Source organism: Taudactylus pleione, unplaced genomic scaffold, assembly GCF_031769625.1.
Source record: "Taudactylus pleione unplaced genomic scaffold, aTauple2 ptg000040l, whole genome shotgun sequence".
NCBI classification, from domain to species: domain Eukaryota; kingdom Metazoa; phylum Chordata; class Amphibia; order Anura; family Myobatrachidae; genus Taudactylus; species Taudactylus pleione.
This window is the reverse complement of record NW_028284442.1, coordinates 15190811-15209036: the sequence shown is the minus strand read 5'-3', so window position 1 is coordinate 15209036 and position 18226 is coordinate 15190811. Positions and strand designations below refer to the sequence as shown.

The 18226-nt window shown below is 40.2% G+C and overlaps 1 protein-coding gene across 6 annotated transcripts in view; it reads left to right on the top strand.

Moving 5' to 3' along the window:
* ATP2B1 (ATPase plasma membrane Ca2+ transporting 1) overlaps positions 1–18226 on the top strand; it is a 164096-nt gene that overhangs the window by 136092 nt on the left and 9778 nt on the right. For all 6 annotated transcript variants that reach the window (XM_088454402.1, XM_088454401.1, XM_088454403.1 and 3 more), the window contains exons 12-18: positions 2856–3093; positions 5164–5343; positions 5427–5514; positions 5999–6105; positions 12967–13158; positions 15593–15806; positions 16169–16380. In XM_088454402.1, coding sequence (XP_088310528.1) covers positions 2856–3093; positions 5164–5343; positions 5427–5514; positions 5999–6105; positions 12967–13158; positions 15593–15806; positions 16169–16380 — 1231 coding nt within the window. The remainder of the gene's footprint in view (positions 1–2855; positions 3094–5163; positions 5344–5426; positions 5515–5998; positions 6106–12966; positions 13159–15592; positions 15807–16168; positions 16381–18226) is intronic.

Sequence of the window (18226 nt, the reverse complement as noted above, 5' to 3'; positions counted from 1 at the left end):
AGTGATCAATAATAAGAATGGCTACATCTCCTAATCTTTCAAATATATTTTAGATTTTACATTTTCTTTTAATATGTTGTCAGAACAATTCTGGTGACAGATGGGGTCTGATGGGGCATGTAAGTAGATGTAAAGAGCATGTGTGTGTGTGTGGCGGGGGAGGGGGGGGGAGGAGAGTCTCTTGGACATGTGCAGGGGACCTGATGGCATGTGGTTAGAAGTGAGGGGCATGTGAGGTAATCTGATGACACATACAGGGCCTGATGGGCTAGAGTTTGCCACAAAGCTCATGTTCTGTGGAAATGTTGCTTTTTAAAACCAATTATTCATGAAGAAAAATATATCTTTTTGTTTGGCCACTGGGGGAAGGGCACACTATACCCTTTAAGACTAAACCTGATTCATTGGTGCAGTGTGTGGTTGGTTGGGGACAAACTGAACTGTCTACTAAACTAAACTTTTTAAGCTGGCTTCTAAATTTTACAAAAAATTGTCGACTCCCTGCATTAATGAAAATACTTATTGACCTAAAACCCTGGACCCTGTCTTCTGTATAGTGAAGGTTACTGTCTGTCTATTGTGCACAAAGTTTTGTTTAGCACATATTTTGGGGGGAATCCAAACTAGTGTCATATCTATATCTACTGTGTATCTATCTCTCTATCTCGCTATCCATCTATCTCTTTATATATTTCACCGGTATATAACATTGAAAAATATATATAAGAAGCAGGACTTCCTCGAGTTCTTTAATGTAACATTTCATTCCATAATTCCTTTTGTTGTACTAGAATCAGAGTCCTAAAGTAGCAGCACTTTTCTTCACGATACCCCTAGGCCAAATGTTTTTTATTGAGAAATTCAGAAAATATATAAGTGAAATGTGCTTGTATGTCCTTTTTCGGTTCCGTTATGTGGTGGTAGACAGGGTTTCGCTTCTGTTTGTCCACATATTTTATGACTGGTAGCCACCTCCATTGGTTTTGCTAATCACATTGACCATAAATAATTTGATTTGGTCCTGGACCACCAACCTGTCCCTTTTTAAACATTTGAAAAGGTTTATAGTCCAGAAGACCCATTTCTATTACTGGTAAGAAACCCTTTTTTCATTATTAACTTTACTGATTATATTGTCATTTCTTGCTCACCTCTGTTTTGTTCCTGCTGTCATATATGCTATGTCACCTGGCCACATCTTCCTTGCCGGGGATGTAAAAGTAAAATTTAAGATTTTATTGGGTGTTCTAATAACACAACAATGCCATATGATGTCTGAGTAAAAACATAGGGATCACTGTACTCTTTTTACTCAACATACTATTGATGGTGCTCATTCAATTGTAGCATTTGCATTGTTATGCTGTTTTCTTTTCTTGAGCTTTCTTCATCAATTATAGGAAAAATAAACTATATAATATATAGAATTTTCAGTGCAACAGTAAAAATACTAATACTATACTATATTAAGGGCTCCATTTATCAAAGAAACTTAACCCCTTTAGCGCTAGCTAAAGGGGTTATGACTTCTTTTCTGGATTTAGCAAACAGTGTTAATCTAAGATTACCGCTGTATGGTATGGTCCCCCAGAGATGGCTTTCTGGCTTCAGCGAAGCCTTCCAGGCACTGCCATGTCCCTGTGTCATGCACAGACGGACCGTCGCGAATGCACATTTCTCAAGACCCCTTAAGTTCAGCGGAGAGCCTCGCAGACTAGGAGGTATTCGCTGGACCTCGCCGGAGGGATAAGTATTGGTAAATACCAGTGGCTTTTTTGCTTGTATCAGAGATTCTAAACAAAAAATTCTGCTAGTGTTTACCTTCATTGATAAATGGGGGCCTAAGTACTTTGAGTACAACAAGCCAATGTCTATACCTCCAAATATGCTTTACTGAAATGTTATTACTTGTTAAATTGAATACAATATACTACCATTCTTACATGACCATTTAGCTATATAGGGCACTTTTCCACCAGAAAAAATTATAATAAATTGCCTCTGTTCTGCAATCAGCATGATGTCTAATACTCTCTATCTACTCGCACATGCTGACCACCTTGTTTTTTTGTACTTGTTAGACAATTGGGGCGCTATAGACACATTATTTCTATATACCGAAAAGAGTTATAAGCTACTGAAAAATGATTTGCAAACAAAAAAAACAAAACCCTCCAGATTTGCCATCGAAGGGACATTTGGTACTAAAATACAATACAGACATTTCTTTTTGTTCTGCAGTGTTTTTTCTTTTACTTTTCTATTTAAATCAATTTTAAATATAAAATTTTTATTTAGGCAGTTATCAAATAAGTAATTTAAAAGTCTTCTGGGTCATTGTTTATGGCAGTTACTGTATTTAAATTGAGAGACTTTTGTATTCCTGGTCAACAAATGAAGATGCATATACAAACCGGATATTCTGCCTCTGCTCAAATGTGCATCATGAGTGATACCATGAACTAAAAGTCTACAGAGTACTGTATATGATGTTGCCACAATCCTCTTCTCTCTTTTTAGAATGGTTTCATAACATTCACAAATATGCTTATAAATCAGCATATGAAAAGTAATGATGTGCAAACTAAAACTATATGTTTAGGGATGATTTCTTTCACCTATACGTACAGATTTCCTGTGTGAAACCACAGCAGCTATCTATGAGCCTGAATAGACTGGTATCGTAACAATAGTTTGCAGCCTCCTGCATAGAACTTGTAGATACTTTGAATTTGTCATTTTATAAATTTTCTTCTCATATTGTGTCCACCTGTATTTTCATTTTAGTGGCTCTGTACATTTTTGTGTTACTGCACATTAGAGATTTTTTAAACTAGTTTTGTTTTGACTCCTAGGTGCTTCAAAATTCTCAGTGCAAATGGTGAAGGCAAAATCTTCAGACCAAGGGATAGAGATGATATGGCGAAAAGAGTAATTGAGCCTATGGCTTCGGAGGGACTGAGGACCATCTGTTTGGCATACAGAGATTTTCCTGCTGGGGAACATGAGCCTGATTGGGAGAATGAAAATGATATTCTTAGTGGGCTTACTTGCCTTGCTGTTGTAGGGATTGAGGACCCAGTCAGACCAGAGGTTAGTAAAGAGTGTCACTGAAAACAAGTCAAGGCGTATGTGACAACAGAATAGAAATAAACTGTGTTCATAGCATGGTTTAAGGCAACCTGGCTATGCTAAAGAGGAGAGTACACATACTCTAAAGTTGGGTACACACCTGTACAATCGATGGCTGATTGGGTAAAACGCTGCCGATCAGCTGTGCAGTGTGACCCCTTGTCAGGTGCCTGTCAGCTACATACACACGTTGCAGATATAGCACAGTGTGTACAGGCCTCGTTGGGATCGGGTGGTCGGCCTGATTAGTATTAAACAGTACATAACATTCGACCACTCGATCCCTACTGTTGCAGGATCGGATAAGACCTTTATCGGCTAACACTCCTGCATCAGGACAGTGTACACACCTATACAATCCAACAGCCGTACCCTCAATATCGAAAGAACGACCCGATGATTGTATAGGTGTGTACCCAGTTTAACCACTTGCCAGGCACGGTCCAGGCTGGGCTTTCCTTGACATGGTCATATCTGATACGAACAGTCAGAAGTGCCCACTAGGTGGCTGCGGGAAGCTAATCTTCCCACAGCCGCCTATGTCAGAGGGACCTGCTGGTCCCTCTGTCTCCTCAGATTCCCTGCCAGTGTGTCCCGATCACTGCTGGCCACAGTGATCAGGCACCTAGCGGGACCGCCTCCCGGCAGCCTGTCTTCTGTAGAAGCAAGCAACAGCTGCAGCTCCGGCTCAGTTTCACGTACCTGACAGCCAGCCGGACCATTACCTCCATCTGCTCTGTCCCCGGCCGCGCCCACCCCTGCCTGGCTCCATACAAGGGCCGGGATGTACTAACAGTGGCGCTACTTACCGCCAGTCACCGCATCCCTACTGATCGCATATGTCCTAACATATGCTATCAGTACTGCAAAAAACAGCTCTTCCGATAAGAGCTGTCCTTTACGAGTGGCTTTTCGCCATGGACTTCCGGGTTTGAGACTCGGAAGTCCATCTGCGCATGCACAGACTGATGCGGCAGCCGCGGGTCTTGCTGGGAGGAATACAATCGGATCCCTCATACCAGCGCGATGCTTTAGAAGCCCATAGGCTTCTATAGGGTAACGCCAGCAAAAGTTGGCGTTACCCTCTGCATCGGAGAGCCAGTGGCCAGGTGATGGTCCATATGAAAAATGCGGTAAAACCCCGAAAACGGGGTTTTTACCGCATTTTCCGTTTAGTACATCCCGGCCAAATAGAGAAGCAGCAGCCGCACTATGTCCCTGGCCGTGTTTCCACCCTTTACTTCCCGGCGCAACATACAAGTACTGTAGAGAAGCAGCAGCCATGCCAGCATGGAAGGGATTGGTGCTGCCGGGGACATAGTGCGGCTGTTGCTTCTCTACTTGTATGAAGCCAGGCAGCCACTTAGGGATGGAAGCGGACATTGTGTTTTTGTATAAAAAACACACACACACACATATATATTTACATACATACATACATATATATACACACACGGGTAGAGAATTTCCCATATGCTACATGCACGGAACGCGGAGCATGTCGGATATGGAATTTTTTCCGCATTTAAATGCCTGGCGATACGGCTGCATAGGTGGGGGTCCAGTGTCCGGCTTGCATTGTGGGGGTTCAGCGGTGTTCACAGCGTGATACAAGGGGGTTCGGCAGGGGTGTGAGAGGGTCCAGTGACGTCAATGGCCATCATTACAGTATACCATAAAAATTGCTACTTATGGTATAAGGTGTTTAAAAAATATATTTTTATATAAAATCTTGTTGGATAGGTTTTCAAAGAACGTTCTTGACCTAATTCAGTCATAAAAAAAAAAATTACAATTTTGAAGCAGTTTTTGTGAGAAAAAATTCAGTTAAGTAGTTAAGGAAATTAACAAAATATTAATCGCCTGTAGATTAGTAGCATATATTTTTTCCATTTAAGCTATAAAGTGATGAGTAACTTGTACTTTGCACTAATAAATTGTATTATGTAGCAGCAGACACTCGGTATGTAGGTATTTGTGTGTGTTATATGTATTATATAATGATATGAATTTAGATTTGATTTCTCCTAGGTTCCTGAGGCAATAAGAAAATGTCAGCGTGCAGGTATTACTGTACGCATGGTTACAGGGGACAACATTAACACAGCCCGAGCCATTGCCACTAAATGTGGGATTCTTCACCCTGGGGAAGACTTCCTTTGTGTGGAAGGCAAAGAATTCAACCGGCGAATACGAAATGAAAAGGGAGAAGTAAATAGCATCCCCCTTTATCACCACCCTTTTTGTTCTGATGTTTTATTTTTTCAATTCCTAATGCTGTTTTCATATGACAGATCGAACAAGAACGAATAGACAAAATTTGGCCTAAACTTCGTGTACTTGCTAGATCCTCTCCAACTGACAAACATACACTAGTAAAAGGTAAGACTGCTTTACTTGCTGGTCATTCACAAGCTACAAGGATCTCCTCATACAGGTGGCTTCATACATTTAAACAAATTTTCTATTCCTGAAAATTAGTATAAAAAAAAGTGACGAAGGGGATAAACTCCTTAGAGCATTTTCAACCCACACAGGAATTAAGTTTATGTACAAGTACTCTGTATTAATTTTTAGACAATCTGAAAGCTACAGGCATAACTACAGTATTTTATTAGCTGTAGATTCGTCACAAAAAGCTTATAAAAGCTGATGTGACTTCTTGCTTCAGCAAGATAAATGTACTGTGATTGTGTGCAATATTTGTGTTAATGGCTACTTGATATTGCTGTAGCATGTATATAAAATATATTCTCTTATTCACCATAAACATGTAATATAGCAGAGTATTTCAACTTGTAACCAGAAACATTGCCTTTTTGGTTTTTGTTTCCTGGACTGATTCATTAACTACTTTTAACTTCAGGTATCATTGACAGCACGGTCTGTGAGCAAAGGCAAGTGGTGGCAGTGACTGGAGATGGCACCAATGATGGCCCTGCACTGAAGAAAGCCGATGTTGGCTTTGCCATGGTAAGACTGTGCTCCCTGCATCTTACATATCTTTTTTTCTATTCAATAGTCAATTTCTAAGATTCACTAAAGGATGTTTTAGTGCTGGTTGTGTGTTTTTTGTGCTTAAACAATTAATAAATAAAAATGAATATAATAATAATTGAAGGTTTGCGTGAGAGGGAAATGACCATGCGTCGTCTACATGATTTTATCGTTTTTTAACCGCTAAACCCTGGTTACCTACAGACGTTTATTTTCATAATGTGTGCTTGTTTTCTCCTTAATTAGAATTCATTCAGAACTTATTTTACAGTTTTGTTTTTTCCCTCGATCAAGTTTAATGCATTTCATATTGAGTTTCTTAAAGTCCTTGTTATCACGCAAGAGATGTCATTACAGCTTCAGACTTGTGTTGCACAGTATCTCTTTCAAGGTGATCTCTATATTGCCAAGTAATTGTGTCATCTGGTCATTTGTATCCCGTAGCTACATAGTATTCCTCAGCTTTGTGTTTTGTATGCCTCCAAAAAAGCATGTTACCCACTTTAAGTAAAAATAATTTCTGTATCATTACTATGCACAAGGAAAGCAGCTTTGTGACTGTATACGCTGCTGCCTTTTAGATATAGTATATATTTAGGCATGTGAGCAAACTGGCTGCTTGAGCTGTTAAATATCAGAGATTTTACATTATTTGTACAGTCATAGAATTTACAAAGATTGTGTAAAACCTCCTATGTGGGATTTTTTTATAAAGCCGTGGAGTGTAGCCGAGATCATCCTCTTGTCTAACTAGTCAAACTTTAGGTAAGTGATGCCCTTCATGCATCATTAGGTCGAATGGTAACATGAACCTTGATGATCTTTTATAGACCTGTATGTATAAATTGGTCATTAAGAAGGCATCTTCCTTCTGTTCGTTCTCTTAATTTTTAAGGATTTGTCACCTATGACTAAAATATCGACCTCTCGCCAGTATCGTTTTCAGTTTGGGATTGGTATGGATTACTGTTGTTGCAGCAGTCTGTGGTTTAGCAGATGGGTGCATGATTACACTTCCACTAAGCTTCCTGTGTTCGTACTGTTAGGCCTTGCCTATGATAATACACTTGATTGACAACAGCACATTAATTTGTCAACCTTATCAAGCCCACTGCATTTGCTGCTTTGTACAGTGAGATAATAGAGAGTCAGGCATTTGTCCTCATAGCTTAGTAAGAAGAGTTGACTTCTTAATCTTTCTGTCAGGATTTAGTTTTGGCAATTGATAATGATACTTTACAGTTTTATTATTTACATCAATTTGATCAAAACAGGATCAGGTTAACCATATCCCCAGTTTTGCAATGTGACTAGGATGCACCAATAGACTGTGCTGATTATTTTGATATGTGACACTTTTAAATCTGTGAGTCTATAAACCAGGGGTTCCCAACCACGGTCCTCAAGGCACACTAACAGTCCTGGTTTTAGGGATAGCCATACTAGAGCACAAGTGATTTAATTAGTATCTCAGTTATTTTGATTTAACCATCTGTGCACAATCATAGATATCACTAAAACCAGGACTGTTAGTGTGCCTTGAGGACCGAGGTTGGGAAACACTGCTATAAACTGAACTTGATGTTAAATAAAACTAATTCAGAGACAGTTGGGCAAAGATATACAAATGTTGTGTATCAAATGAATTGGCACAGTCTCCTGTTGCATCATATTGCGACTTAGGCCAGGGCTCGACAAAACCCGGGGACCAGGTCGACCAGATTTGGCTGCCTGGTGACCAGATTTGCAGCAATCCCCTGCCGCTGCTGCACCCGCTGCTAGTGTAGTGCAGACCACAAGCGCAGTCCACACTACACAGTTTACAAACACACAGCCGCCAGCGGTGGCTGTGTGTTTGTTAGAGCAGCCAATGAGAGTCAGACACACTCTCATTGGCTGCTGCGTCCACGGAGTGAGCCGGCTGGAGCTCACACATGAGCTCCGCCTTCCGGCTCCCCATGCAGCAGGTGATGGGAGAGACATCATGACGTCTCTCTCATAGTGCAAGAGAAGAGCAGGCCGAAACTCGGAGCGGACAGCGGTGGTAGCGTCAGGAGTGGGGATTCAGGTAAGTTGTGTGTGTTGTTTTTTTTGGTGTGTAAGGGGCACTGCATAGGGGGGGTGACTGCTACAGGGGGCACTGCATAAGGGGGGGTGACCACTACTGGGGGCACTGTATGGGGGTGGGGCCGCTACTGGGGCACTGTACAGGGTGGGGGGGGGGTGCTACTAGGGGGCAGTGCATAGTGGGGACTACTACTGGGGCCACTGCATAGGGGGTACTACTACTGGGGGGCACTGTATAGGGGGGGCTACTACTGGGTGGACTACTACCACAGGCAATGCATAGGGGGGGACCACTTCTCGGGGCCCTACATAAGGGGCACTACATAGGGGAACCACTACTGAGGGCACTGTATATGGGGACCACTACTTGGGGCACTGCATAGGTGGGGTGGCCGCTACTGGGGAAGCACTGTATAAGGGGGGGGGTGCTACTAGGGGCAATGCATAGTGGGGACTACTACTGGAGGCACTGTATATGGGGCACTGCATAGGGGTCCACTATTGGGGGGGTTTACCTGGGGTACCCCTTTATTGGTGTGGCCATGGGGGTTGGTTGCCTGGGGCGTAGGTGCTCAGTAATGCTGACCGGGGGAATGGGGGGGGTCTGGCTCCTACACTTTCATCCTGGCTCCTAGATTTTAGAAACATTGTCAAGCCCTGACATTTTTGGTAAAAAGAAAAAATTTTAAAAATAAAATTAAAAAAGCCCAGTGCTAGCAGAGTTTCGTGGGACCTGGCGCGCCGAGAGGGACTGTTTGGTGTGACTGCAGCAATTATATGCGAGGACACATGGGGAAAATTATCAAATAGGTAGCACAATGCTGGTGAAAATACCAATTTAAATTAATTTGTCAAATTCTGCATGAGTGTGGGGTCTTTCTTAATTTGCATCTAAAACGTATGATAGCTTTGCAGGTGACAGCATGCCCTTAGTAATTTCACTAACCACATGCACACTTTCATAAAGCAGAACTGATATTTAGCAGTCTGGAAAAATGGTGGTCTGATGAAATAGAGCCTGGTCAAATCCCGGGAGCCAGTCTGCCAATATATGTAACATCTAGTGCCAATATTTTAGAGAACACGAAGATGCACATCTCCCTGGTCATCTTAAAGCAGCAATCCAAAATCGTTTTTTCTTTTTAATTTTTAAATGGCAACTTAAGATCAACAACACGGGTCTATGTGAAACTGTCAACCTGGGTCAAAATTCCTGGGACACTTGTCTTAGTATTTTGCCCACCACTTGTTTAAATATTATCAAGCCACATTCCTATTAATTACCAATTTGTACAAAAAAAATTCTCTTTATTAAATTCCATTAAAAAAGTATGGAAGTTATTACAACCATGAGAAACCATCAGAATCAAATTACATTGTTGGGCAGCACAGATGGTGTAATGGTAGCATTACTGCCTCACAGCACTGAGGTCGTGGGGTCAATTCCTACTACGGCCCTAATTGTGTGGAGTTTGTATATTCTCCCTGTGCTTGCGTGGGTTTCCTCTGGGCTCTCCGGTTTCCTCCCACACTCCAAAAATATACTGGTAGGTTAACTGGCTCCAAAACAAAACAAAAAAAAATAAAAAGTAAACCTAGTGTGTATGTGTGTATGAGAGCATGTGGTAGGGAATATAGATTGTAAGCTCCACTGGGGCGGAGACTGATGTGAATGGCCAAGTATTCTCTAAAGCGCTGCGGAATATGTGTGCGCTATATAAGTAACTGGTAATAAATAATAAACTGGTAATAATTGTTAATATATTGAAAAGAGATTTACATATCACATTTCTAACAATTGCTTACACAGACAGTGTCAAAGTTATTAATAAATCTATCTTCATCTGATAGAAGTATAGGAGGCTCCCTTTCTATCCCTACTCGTATACCATACCTACCTATTAGTTGTTCATAATTATAGGTGGTTCTCCTAAAAGAATTCTTGTTTCATACCATTCAGATTTTCAAAAACAGTTATGTAGTTGGATTTTCAAGGAGTTGGGCAATGAATTATTAATTATCCCTCCCAGATCTCAAATCACTTTACATACTTTTCTCTATGTGTAGAAGATTTTATCCATTCCATTCAGAATACAAAAATAACTTGCTTAAAAATGACAGTGTGGGGAGAAAAGACTCAATCAATTTATACTAATTTACATTTCACTATTCTTGCATTTATTCTGTAATGTGTGCCAAGCTGTTATTTTATATAAAATTTATTTTTTTTCTTTCTTTTTTAGATGAAAATAAAATTCTATAAACTGATTTATTTCTAGATGTGTTCATCTACTGCACAGTTCATACAGTAGGGATCTTGTAAACTTTAAAGAAATGGCAAAGTGTAATTGCTAGTAAAATGAAGGCCTAGTATGCATCTACGCCAAGGTTTATGTGAGGCAGAGTGCATTCATACACTGTACTGTTTCGATCAACTGACTAGCAGAAAATCAATTTCCAAAGTGTTTTTTTTCTGCACTTGCAAGAGTGAGTTATTTAACCCTTTAAAATAGATTAAACAAATTGCAGAGATGGTGCGTTTACTGCCTTTTTCCTTTATGAATGGGTTGAACTTCCATGTTATAGAGAATACAGATTGTACTTATGGCACTTATGATTTTCCTTCAGATCTGTACAATAACGATTTTTAATATCGTTCATATCTGAAAGAAAATCTGACGTGTCCCTGCAACGATGAACTATGCGCTTTCCCGTTTGTCAGATAACAATATCTGACATCTGATGTGCTTGCAGTCAGAGTTGGTCGATTTTCATTCATTTTAATACGGTCAAAAATCATTCATAGTTCATGAAATCGTTAGTAAAATCGTTCGTAGTTAGTCGTTCGTCTGACAATCTGACCGTGTGTATGCATCATTACGGATTATGAAAGATTAATGTCTCCCAATACCTAAACTGTTGTATTTGGTTGCAGTGCACTGAAGGGAATTGAAATAGGTATGTCCAGATGGACTGTTCTGCCGTTGTGCTTTCTGCCTTATATGGCCCAATAGTACTCTGTTCTAGTCTCCTACTGACCAGACTGTGTCATTCACGCAAGTGGGAAAAGAGTCAATACGTAATACCCCTTTTTTTTGTAAACTGAGTAAGTAACTTGGGAACGTTTAAAACATCGGAGGCCCCTGACAGAACCAGCAGCTCAGCACCAATCCAAAAAGCTAATTTATTGTGGCTTCATATTTTTGGAATTGTACTTATTGAACGCCCGCCATCCCTTGCAAAATGTTTTCAGCAGATTTAGCCTTCAATCCCATTTAGGCTCTGCCCACTGTACACACAGCTAAATATGAATGCTGGATGGATCTTGTACAGCAGAAAATACAAGTAGTGGTGGTTGTCCTTCTGGTGTGTAGTCATTCTAAGCACATTGGGTTCTGAGGACACATTCTCTGCAGGCTCAATGATGGCAACTCCGAAAGTTGGAAATAATGCATTAACTGTGTGGCTGGCCACAGTTCTTTTTTAATTGATCCCAAAAGCATTAAAATAACTTTGTGTACACAGCTTTAGTTGCTTTTTCAGCACATGGTTCTACTCCTCTGAGTGTTTCCAGATAAGACCAGTTCTGTTTAGTGGGGAATAAAAACTGATACAATGAAATGCTGCCATCTAGTGATCTAGTAGGATTTTGTCTGTTTCTTGTTTTGCTGTTTTGCATGTGAGATTGATAATTGAGAAGATTTTTTTTTTCTATGTAATTAGGACAAATTAGAATATATCATAAGGACAGGATATCTGTTACCTCTGTATTACAAGAAAGTATGGTAATTCCTGCAAGTCATGTTCTACAGCAGTTGTTGTGTATATTAGCGTTCTACAGATATGGAGCATGGTTATTTAGGATGAGTGTCACAATCAAAATCTGTCAATTGCATAGCTTGTTATATGGCTCTTGGTGTTACTCGGCCAACTGGCAAATCCACCTTGCATCTCATCAGAAATTGTACCACACACACAAAAGAACACATGGTTATCTGACACACATATCGTCAGTGTTTGCAGAAGATTTTATCAGTAATATATTTAAAGCTGCAACTTGTACAATCCATAGTGGTGCAAGTCTAAGAAACCAGACAGTGTAACATTTAGTGGCAACTTATAGCATTATTGAATGCAGTGTGAATTGTAACGCCAAAGTGACCCCTGATGCCATTTAAAGGAATCTGCTTTTAGTCTTACGTTGAAACATAGAAATGGAGCCTAGTTTTGTGCCTTCCGTGGTATTTCCTTCATGTCTCGGACAAAGTGCCATTGTAGGAATGTCATGCACAACAGGCAAGAGATCAGTGGAGCTGGTGATCACCATTGTAGACACAGGCGGTGGTAAATTGTGTACAGAGGATGGATGCATTTTAAATATCTGAATTCTGTGCTTAATGTATCATGTAGCTACCATATATGTTGGATTCAAATGCAAAGTTACTGAAAAAATCCAGCATGTGAATTATTGTGGACACGTCCTGTAGCATGTGAATTGTGTCTGTATGCAGACTGCAGTGTATTATTTCATAACCAATTTCATGTCCTTCTGTTGTGTCTTGGGACTTTCCCATGTCACTAAAAGAACAGTAAAAGCAGTGTGGTTCAGCAGCATTTTTTAGAGCGCTTAAGGCAAACATGTGTTTCTGGTTAATTATGAAAACCTAATTTAAGGCTTTTTAACAGTACTGATGCTTGTAGTGTATTTGTTTTATTTAAGCAATATTCCTTTACTCTCCTTTTCTTTTTTTTTTTTTTTTTTCCTCATAGGGAATTGCTGGAACAGATGTTGCAAAAGAAGCTTCTGATATAATTCTCACTGATGACAACTTTTCGAGTATTGTAAAAGCAGTGATGTGGGGAAGGAATGTATATGACAGTATCTCAAAATTTCTACAGTTTCAGCTTACTGTCAATGTAGTCGCTGTCATTGTTGCTTTTACAGGCGCATGTATCACACAAGTAAGACCTGCACTTCAACTGGTTTCTCTTGGTTTTCTTGTTCATATTAAATATGCAGCACTTGACAGATGACAGTGCGCATTGTAGAGCTGTGGCCTAGTTGAGTCTCAGAAAGTTAATGTTACTACTTCTCTACATTTCTTGCTAGACAGGAGCTGCACATTTCTAACTGGGGAATTTAACAATTATTTTTTTTATCCAGATCTTCTTTGATTCAAAGATAGAGATAGATATATCTCTATCATATATATATATATATATATATATATATATATATATATATCTCTGAGAGAGATATGGATATATGTATGTATATAGAGAGAGATATAGATATGTTATAGATATATATACATAGAGAGAGAATATGATGATTTTTTTTTTCAAAGGTTTATTTGCCAAAGAAAAGGAACTCCCTGTGAGAGAATTGTCCATCCACTGGGTTTGTAGAACATGACACTGGCTTATGCTGACACATGCAAGAGCCATATAGATCTGTTGCAACCTGATGTGGCTTTGTCAGTGCAGGCTAAGTTGCTCTGTTCAACAGTGTTAAGAGCGGGATCTGGTCCATATCCCGACAGTCGGGATGCCGGCGCCGGAATCCCAACACCGTTCAGAATCCCGGTGCTGGCACCCAGACGGTAAGAACTGGGGTTTGGGGGAGGGTTAGGCACTAAGGAGGGGAGGGTTAGGCTTAGTTAGGGTGCAGGGGGGGAGGTTAGGTTTAGGCACTAGGGGGGAGGTTAGATTCAGGCATCGGGTTGGGAAGGTTAGGGTAGGGAGTGGTGTGTTGAGATACTGACTGACAAGTTTCTGTATCCTAACCCTGTCTGGATTCTGACTGCCGGGATCACAAGTGCTGGCACCCCGTTCCCAACCTTGAAGAGCCATGGAAGAAGCCTCATTAGAACAAGTGGTGATGGGGAGACTGTTAGGGAGACAATGCTTTTTGGAAAACATTCAAATAAGATTCTGAAAAAGAAGAAAAGGACAAATAGGTCAATGCCAACAAACCAGATCTGTCTCCAGGTAGATGTTCTGTGTTAGCAGAAGCCCATAACCTGCTCTAAAAACCTAATAGGTGAGCCCATGGCTTACAGGTTGCTATGTATTTTCCATAAGTTTCATCCCTGGAAAAAGCATTGCCGGTCTCCGTACCGCTAGCTATCGTTCTAGTGAAGCCTACACTCTAATATGCTTTATTATTTTCTTTAATTTTTTTTACTACCTTTTTATATAAATACATGTTTCCTTTATAGAACTTGTCTCCATTTGAAAAAAAAAATGGGCACAGACTGTGTAATGGTTAGCATTACTGCCTCATAGCCCTGAGGTCATGGGTTCGATTCCCACCACGACCCTACCTGTGTGGAGTTTGTATGTTCTCCCCGTGCTTGCGTGGGTTTCCTCAGGGTTTTCCGGTTTCCTCCCACACTTCAAAAATATACTGTTAGGTTAATTGGTTCCCAACACAAATGAACCCTAGTGTGTATGTGTGTGAGCATGTGATAGGCAATATAGAGTGTAAGCTCCACTGGGGCATGGACTGATGTGAATGGCCAAATATTCTCTGTAAAACGCTGCGGAATATGTATGCGCTATATAAATAACTGGTAATAAATAATAAAATGTTTTCAGTGTTAACAGAAATTGGCTAAGTAGCTGAATATGCTGGATAAGCACTTAAATTGCATATGGATAAGTTGTTTTTAATACAGACCTTTGATAGTTAGACACAAACAGTTTTTCAAAAATAGTTTCAAGTTGTACAAAAAATTGTTACAATATAGAGGATGTCCACTTATTTCTTACATGAAAATTCAGTTATTGTGCAGTATACTAGCATCATACATCAGACTGACTAGCTGCAATATTACCAGCAATGCCTGAGCCCCATGTGCACCCTGCATTTGCTCTTCCCACATTTCTGATTCATTAGTGTACTTGGAATGGGTAGGTTACGGGATGCCGGTGGTGAGAATCCAGGTACCAGCTTCTCTATAGGGTCAGGACACCGACACTTGTCGGTCAGTCTCCTAACCCTCTTCCTCTCCCTACCCCTAACTCCTCCATGGTACCTAAACCTAACCTCCCCAACCCTAGTGCCTATACCTAACCTCCCCCTCCTCACACCATAAACCTAACCCTCCCCCCCCTTAGTGCCTAACCATCCCCCTAACGCCAGTACTTACTGTCTGCTGGCACCGGGATTCTGGTAGGTGTTGAGATTCCAGCGCCGGCATCCAGTATTTTGACTGAATCCCCTTGAAATAGCTTCTCTTTATAGCATTCCTCATCCCTATTTGGGGGCATTGTATTTCAGTGTGACTGTAGCCTTTATTCATATAAAACTTCCACCTAAAACAAACTAAAAATAAATGTCCATTTAGCTACTTAAACTGTATTTATATATGTCTCTGGTCCACTTTAACAGGACTCTCCCCTTAAAGCTGTTCAGATGTTATGGGTTAACCTTATTATGGACACATTTGCATCACTTGCTCTGGCAACTGAGCCTCCAACAGAGTCTCTCTTATTGAGAAAACCTTATGGAAGAAATAAACCTCTGATATCTCGCACAATGATGAAAAACATTTTAGGTCATGCCGTTTACCAGCTAGTTGTGGTTTTCACTCTTCTATTTGTGGGTAAGTACTTTTAAATCAATCAAGTTATCTCCAGGCAGTAATGGAACTTGAAATGTTGGGGGGCATCCCTATTGTTTCTGTACAAGTATCTTCAGCTGCATTTACGACTGATCCGCGCATACATTCGAAAGCAACACCAATTTAAGTGGTGATGTTTTGTTTTTAGCTGGTTTGGTAAAATAGAATAAGGAATAAGGTAAACCTTTTATTCTTGATCCTTGGTGTATATATGAGTTATAAATATGATCTGGAAGGTTTTTTTTTTTTTTTATATTTGAGAGTGAACCAGGCTCTCTGCCTTTATTACAAATGGCTGTTGATAAATAAAACTGACTGATCAGTATGCTGCTTCTGTTCCACAGGTGAAAAACTTTTTGATATTGACAGTGGGCGAAATGCCCCTCTCCATGCTCCTCCGTCCCAACATTACACCATAGTGTTCAACACGTTTGTTATGATGCAGCTTTTTAATGAAATTAATGCACGGAAGATTCATGGTGAAAGAAATGTGTTTGAAGGAATATTTAATAACATCATCTTCTGCAGCATTGTGTTAGGTACTTTTATTATACAGGTAAGCATATATCAAACGTGTTTTCCCCTTTTACGTTGCATACTACCAGGGGTGGGCAATAAACTGCCCTTCAGCTGTTGAACTACAAATCCCAGCATGCCTTACACCAGTTTTAGCTTGGCCAAATAGCAAAAGTGGCCGGGCATGCTGGGATGTGTAGTTCTACAACAGCTGGGGGGCCGCTTATTACCCACCCCTAGACTAGACTCTAAATATAGACCTGGCATAACAAATATCTAATATACACAGCTTATCCTGTATGGGATGTGAAAATAAAATTTGTTTAAATGAGAATTATACACTGAACACCTCCTCCTACAGAGAGAGACGCCAATGTCTGTTCATGTTCCAAAAGAAAACCTTACTTTTCCTATTTTATTATTTTTTTTTTTTTTTAAGGGGGTAGTGTAAAAGGAGAATGGGGTTGGGGCGCATTCTGGGAGCAAGAAAAGCATAATATATTAAAATACTATTGTTATAGCCTAAATATTCTGGAATATATTGTAGCATAGTCCAAATCTAGGTACAATTGACAACTGTACTTTTCTCAGTAACTGTAGCATTCAGGCAGAGCTTGTATCAACATCATCCAGGATGGGTGGGGAAGTCAAATACATATGGAGAATGCACATTGTACCTGAGCCAAAGCTCCCATATTTGTTTAAAAATCTATCTCATGTGGAGTGCAAGTAATGAGTAATCCTTTCCATAGAGGCTATAAATTAAATACAACTTATAACCTCCAAAATAGATGGGACTACTGAATGTTTCAACAATGTAGCTATAAGATCCCTATTTGCCTGAAACATATGAACTGCGGACGTGTCCTCATTTTTATCAGTCCCAGGATAAGCATGTTCATGGTGTCAAATGGACACTGGTCTGCAAAACACCTTCCAGAAGCTTTGCATGTTTAAGCAAAAGGATGCTATTCGTGGGTAGGGCCTCCAAATATGCTCTCTGTGAGAGCAGCTTCTCCAGCACCAGGGGGAGAAAGCTAGAAACATTATATTTATTTTTAGTAGGGAGCAAGTACCACTTGGTATACATTTTATAAACCGTCTCCTTGATGAATAGTTGATGCAGACACTTTTGATAGCTTGACTCCTCAAATGGGGTACCTGAAACTTTTACAGTCTGGCATTTTTCAAAGAGGAATATAATTTGGTGACACAAAGTAAGTTGTAAAGGGTTGAAATAGAACTTCATCTCAGTGGAGAATAAGAACACATCTTTTCAAAAGGTGTGAAAGGTGTGAACAAACAAGATCTTGGCAAATGGAAATAATGCCTAATTTGTAAGCAGTCAATGAATCTAGGTCTAGGAATATTATACTTCTCCACTATATCCTGATATGACCTCCAGGAGACACCATCAAATATAATCAATAGCCACTCTAGGAACAGAGGAGAACTTCCTCCAGGGATGTGAACAAATTAATGAACAGCCAGGTGGGAGTCCTGAACATCCATACAAGTAGGCTTGTCATAATAACCCTTTAATCCGGGACATCTATGACTTACACAGGTTCTGTGGTAGAGTAAACCAGGTACAATTTAGGCTTTAATTCAGACAGCCACAGAACCGGTGTAACTCATAGGTGTCCCGGATTACAGGGATATTATGGCAAACTTACATATAGGGGAAAAGGGTGAAGGGTAGGATGTAAAATCGTATTTCTTGGTACAGGTTGAGTCTCCCATATCCAAAATGCTTGGGACCAAGGGTATTTTGGATATCAGAATATTCCATATTTTAGATTATTTACATACCATATTGAAATGTCTTGGGAATAGGGCCTAAATCTAAACACAGAATGCATTCATGATGCATATATGTGTACACA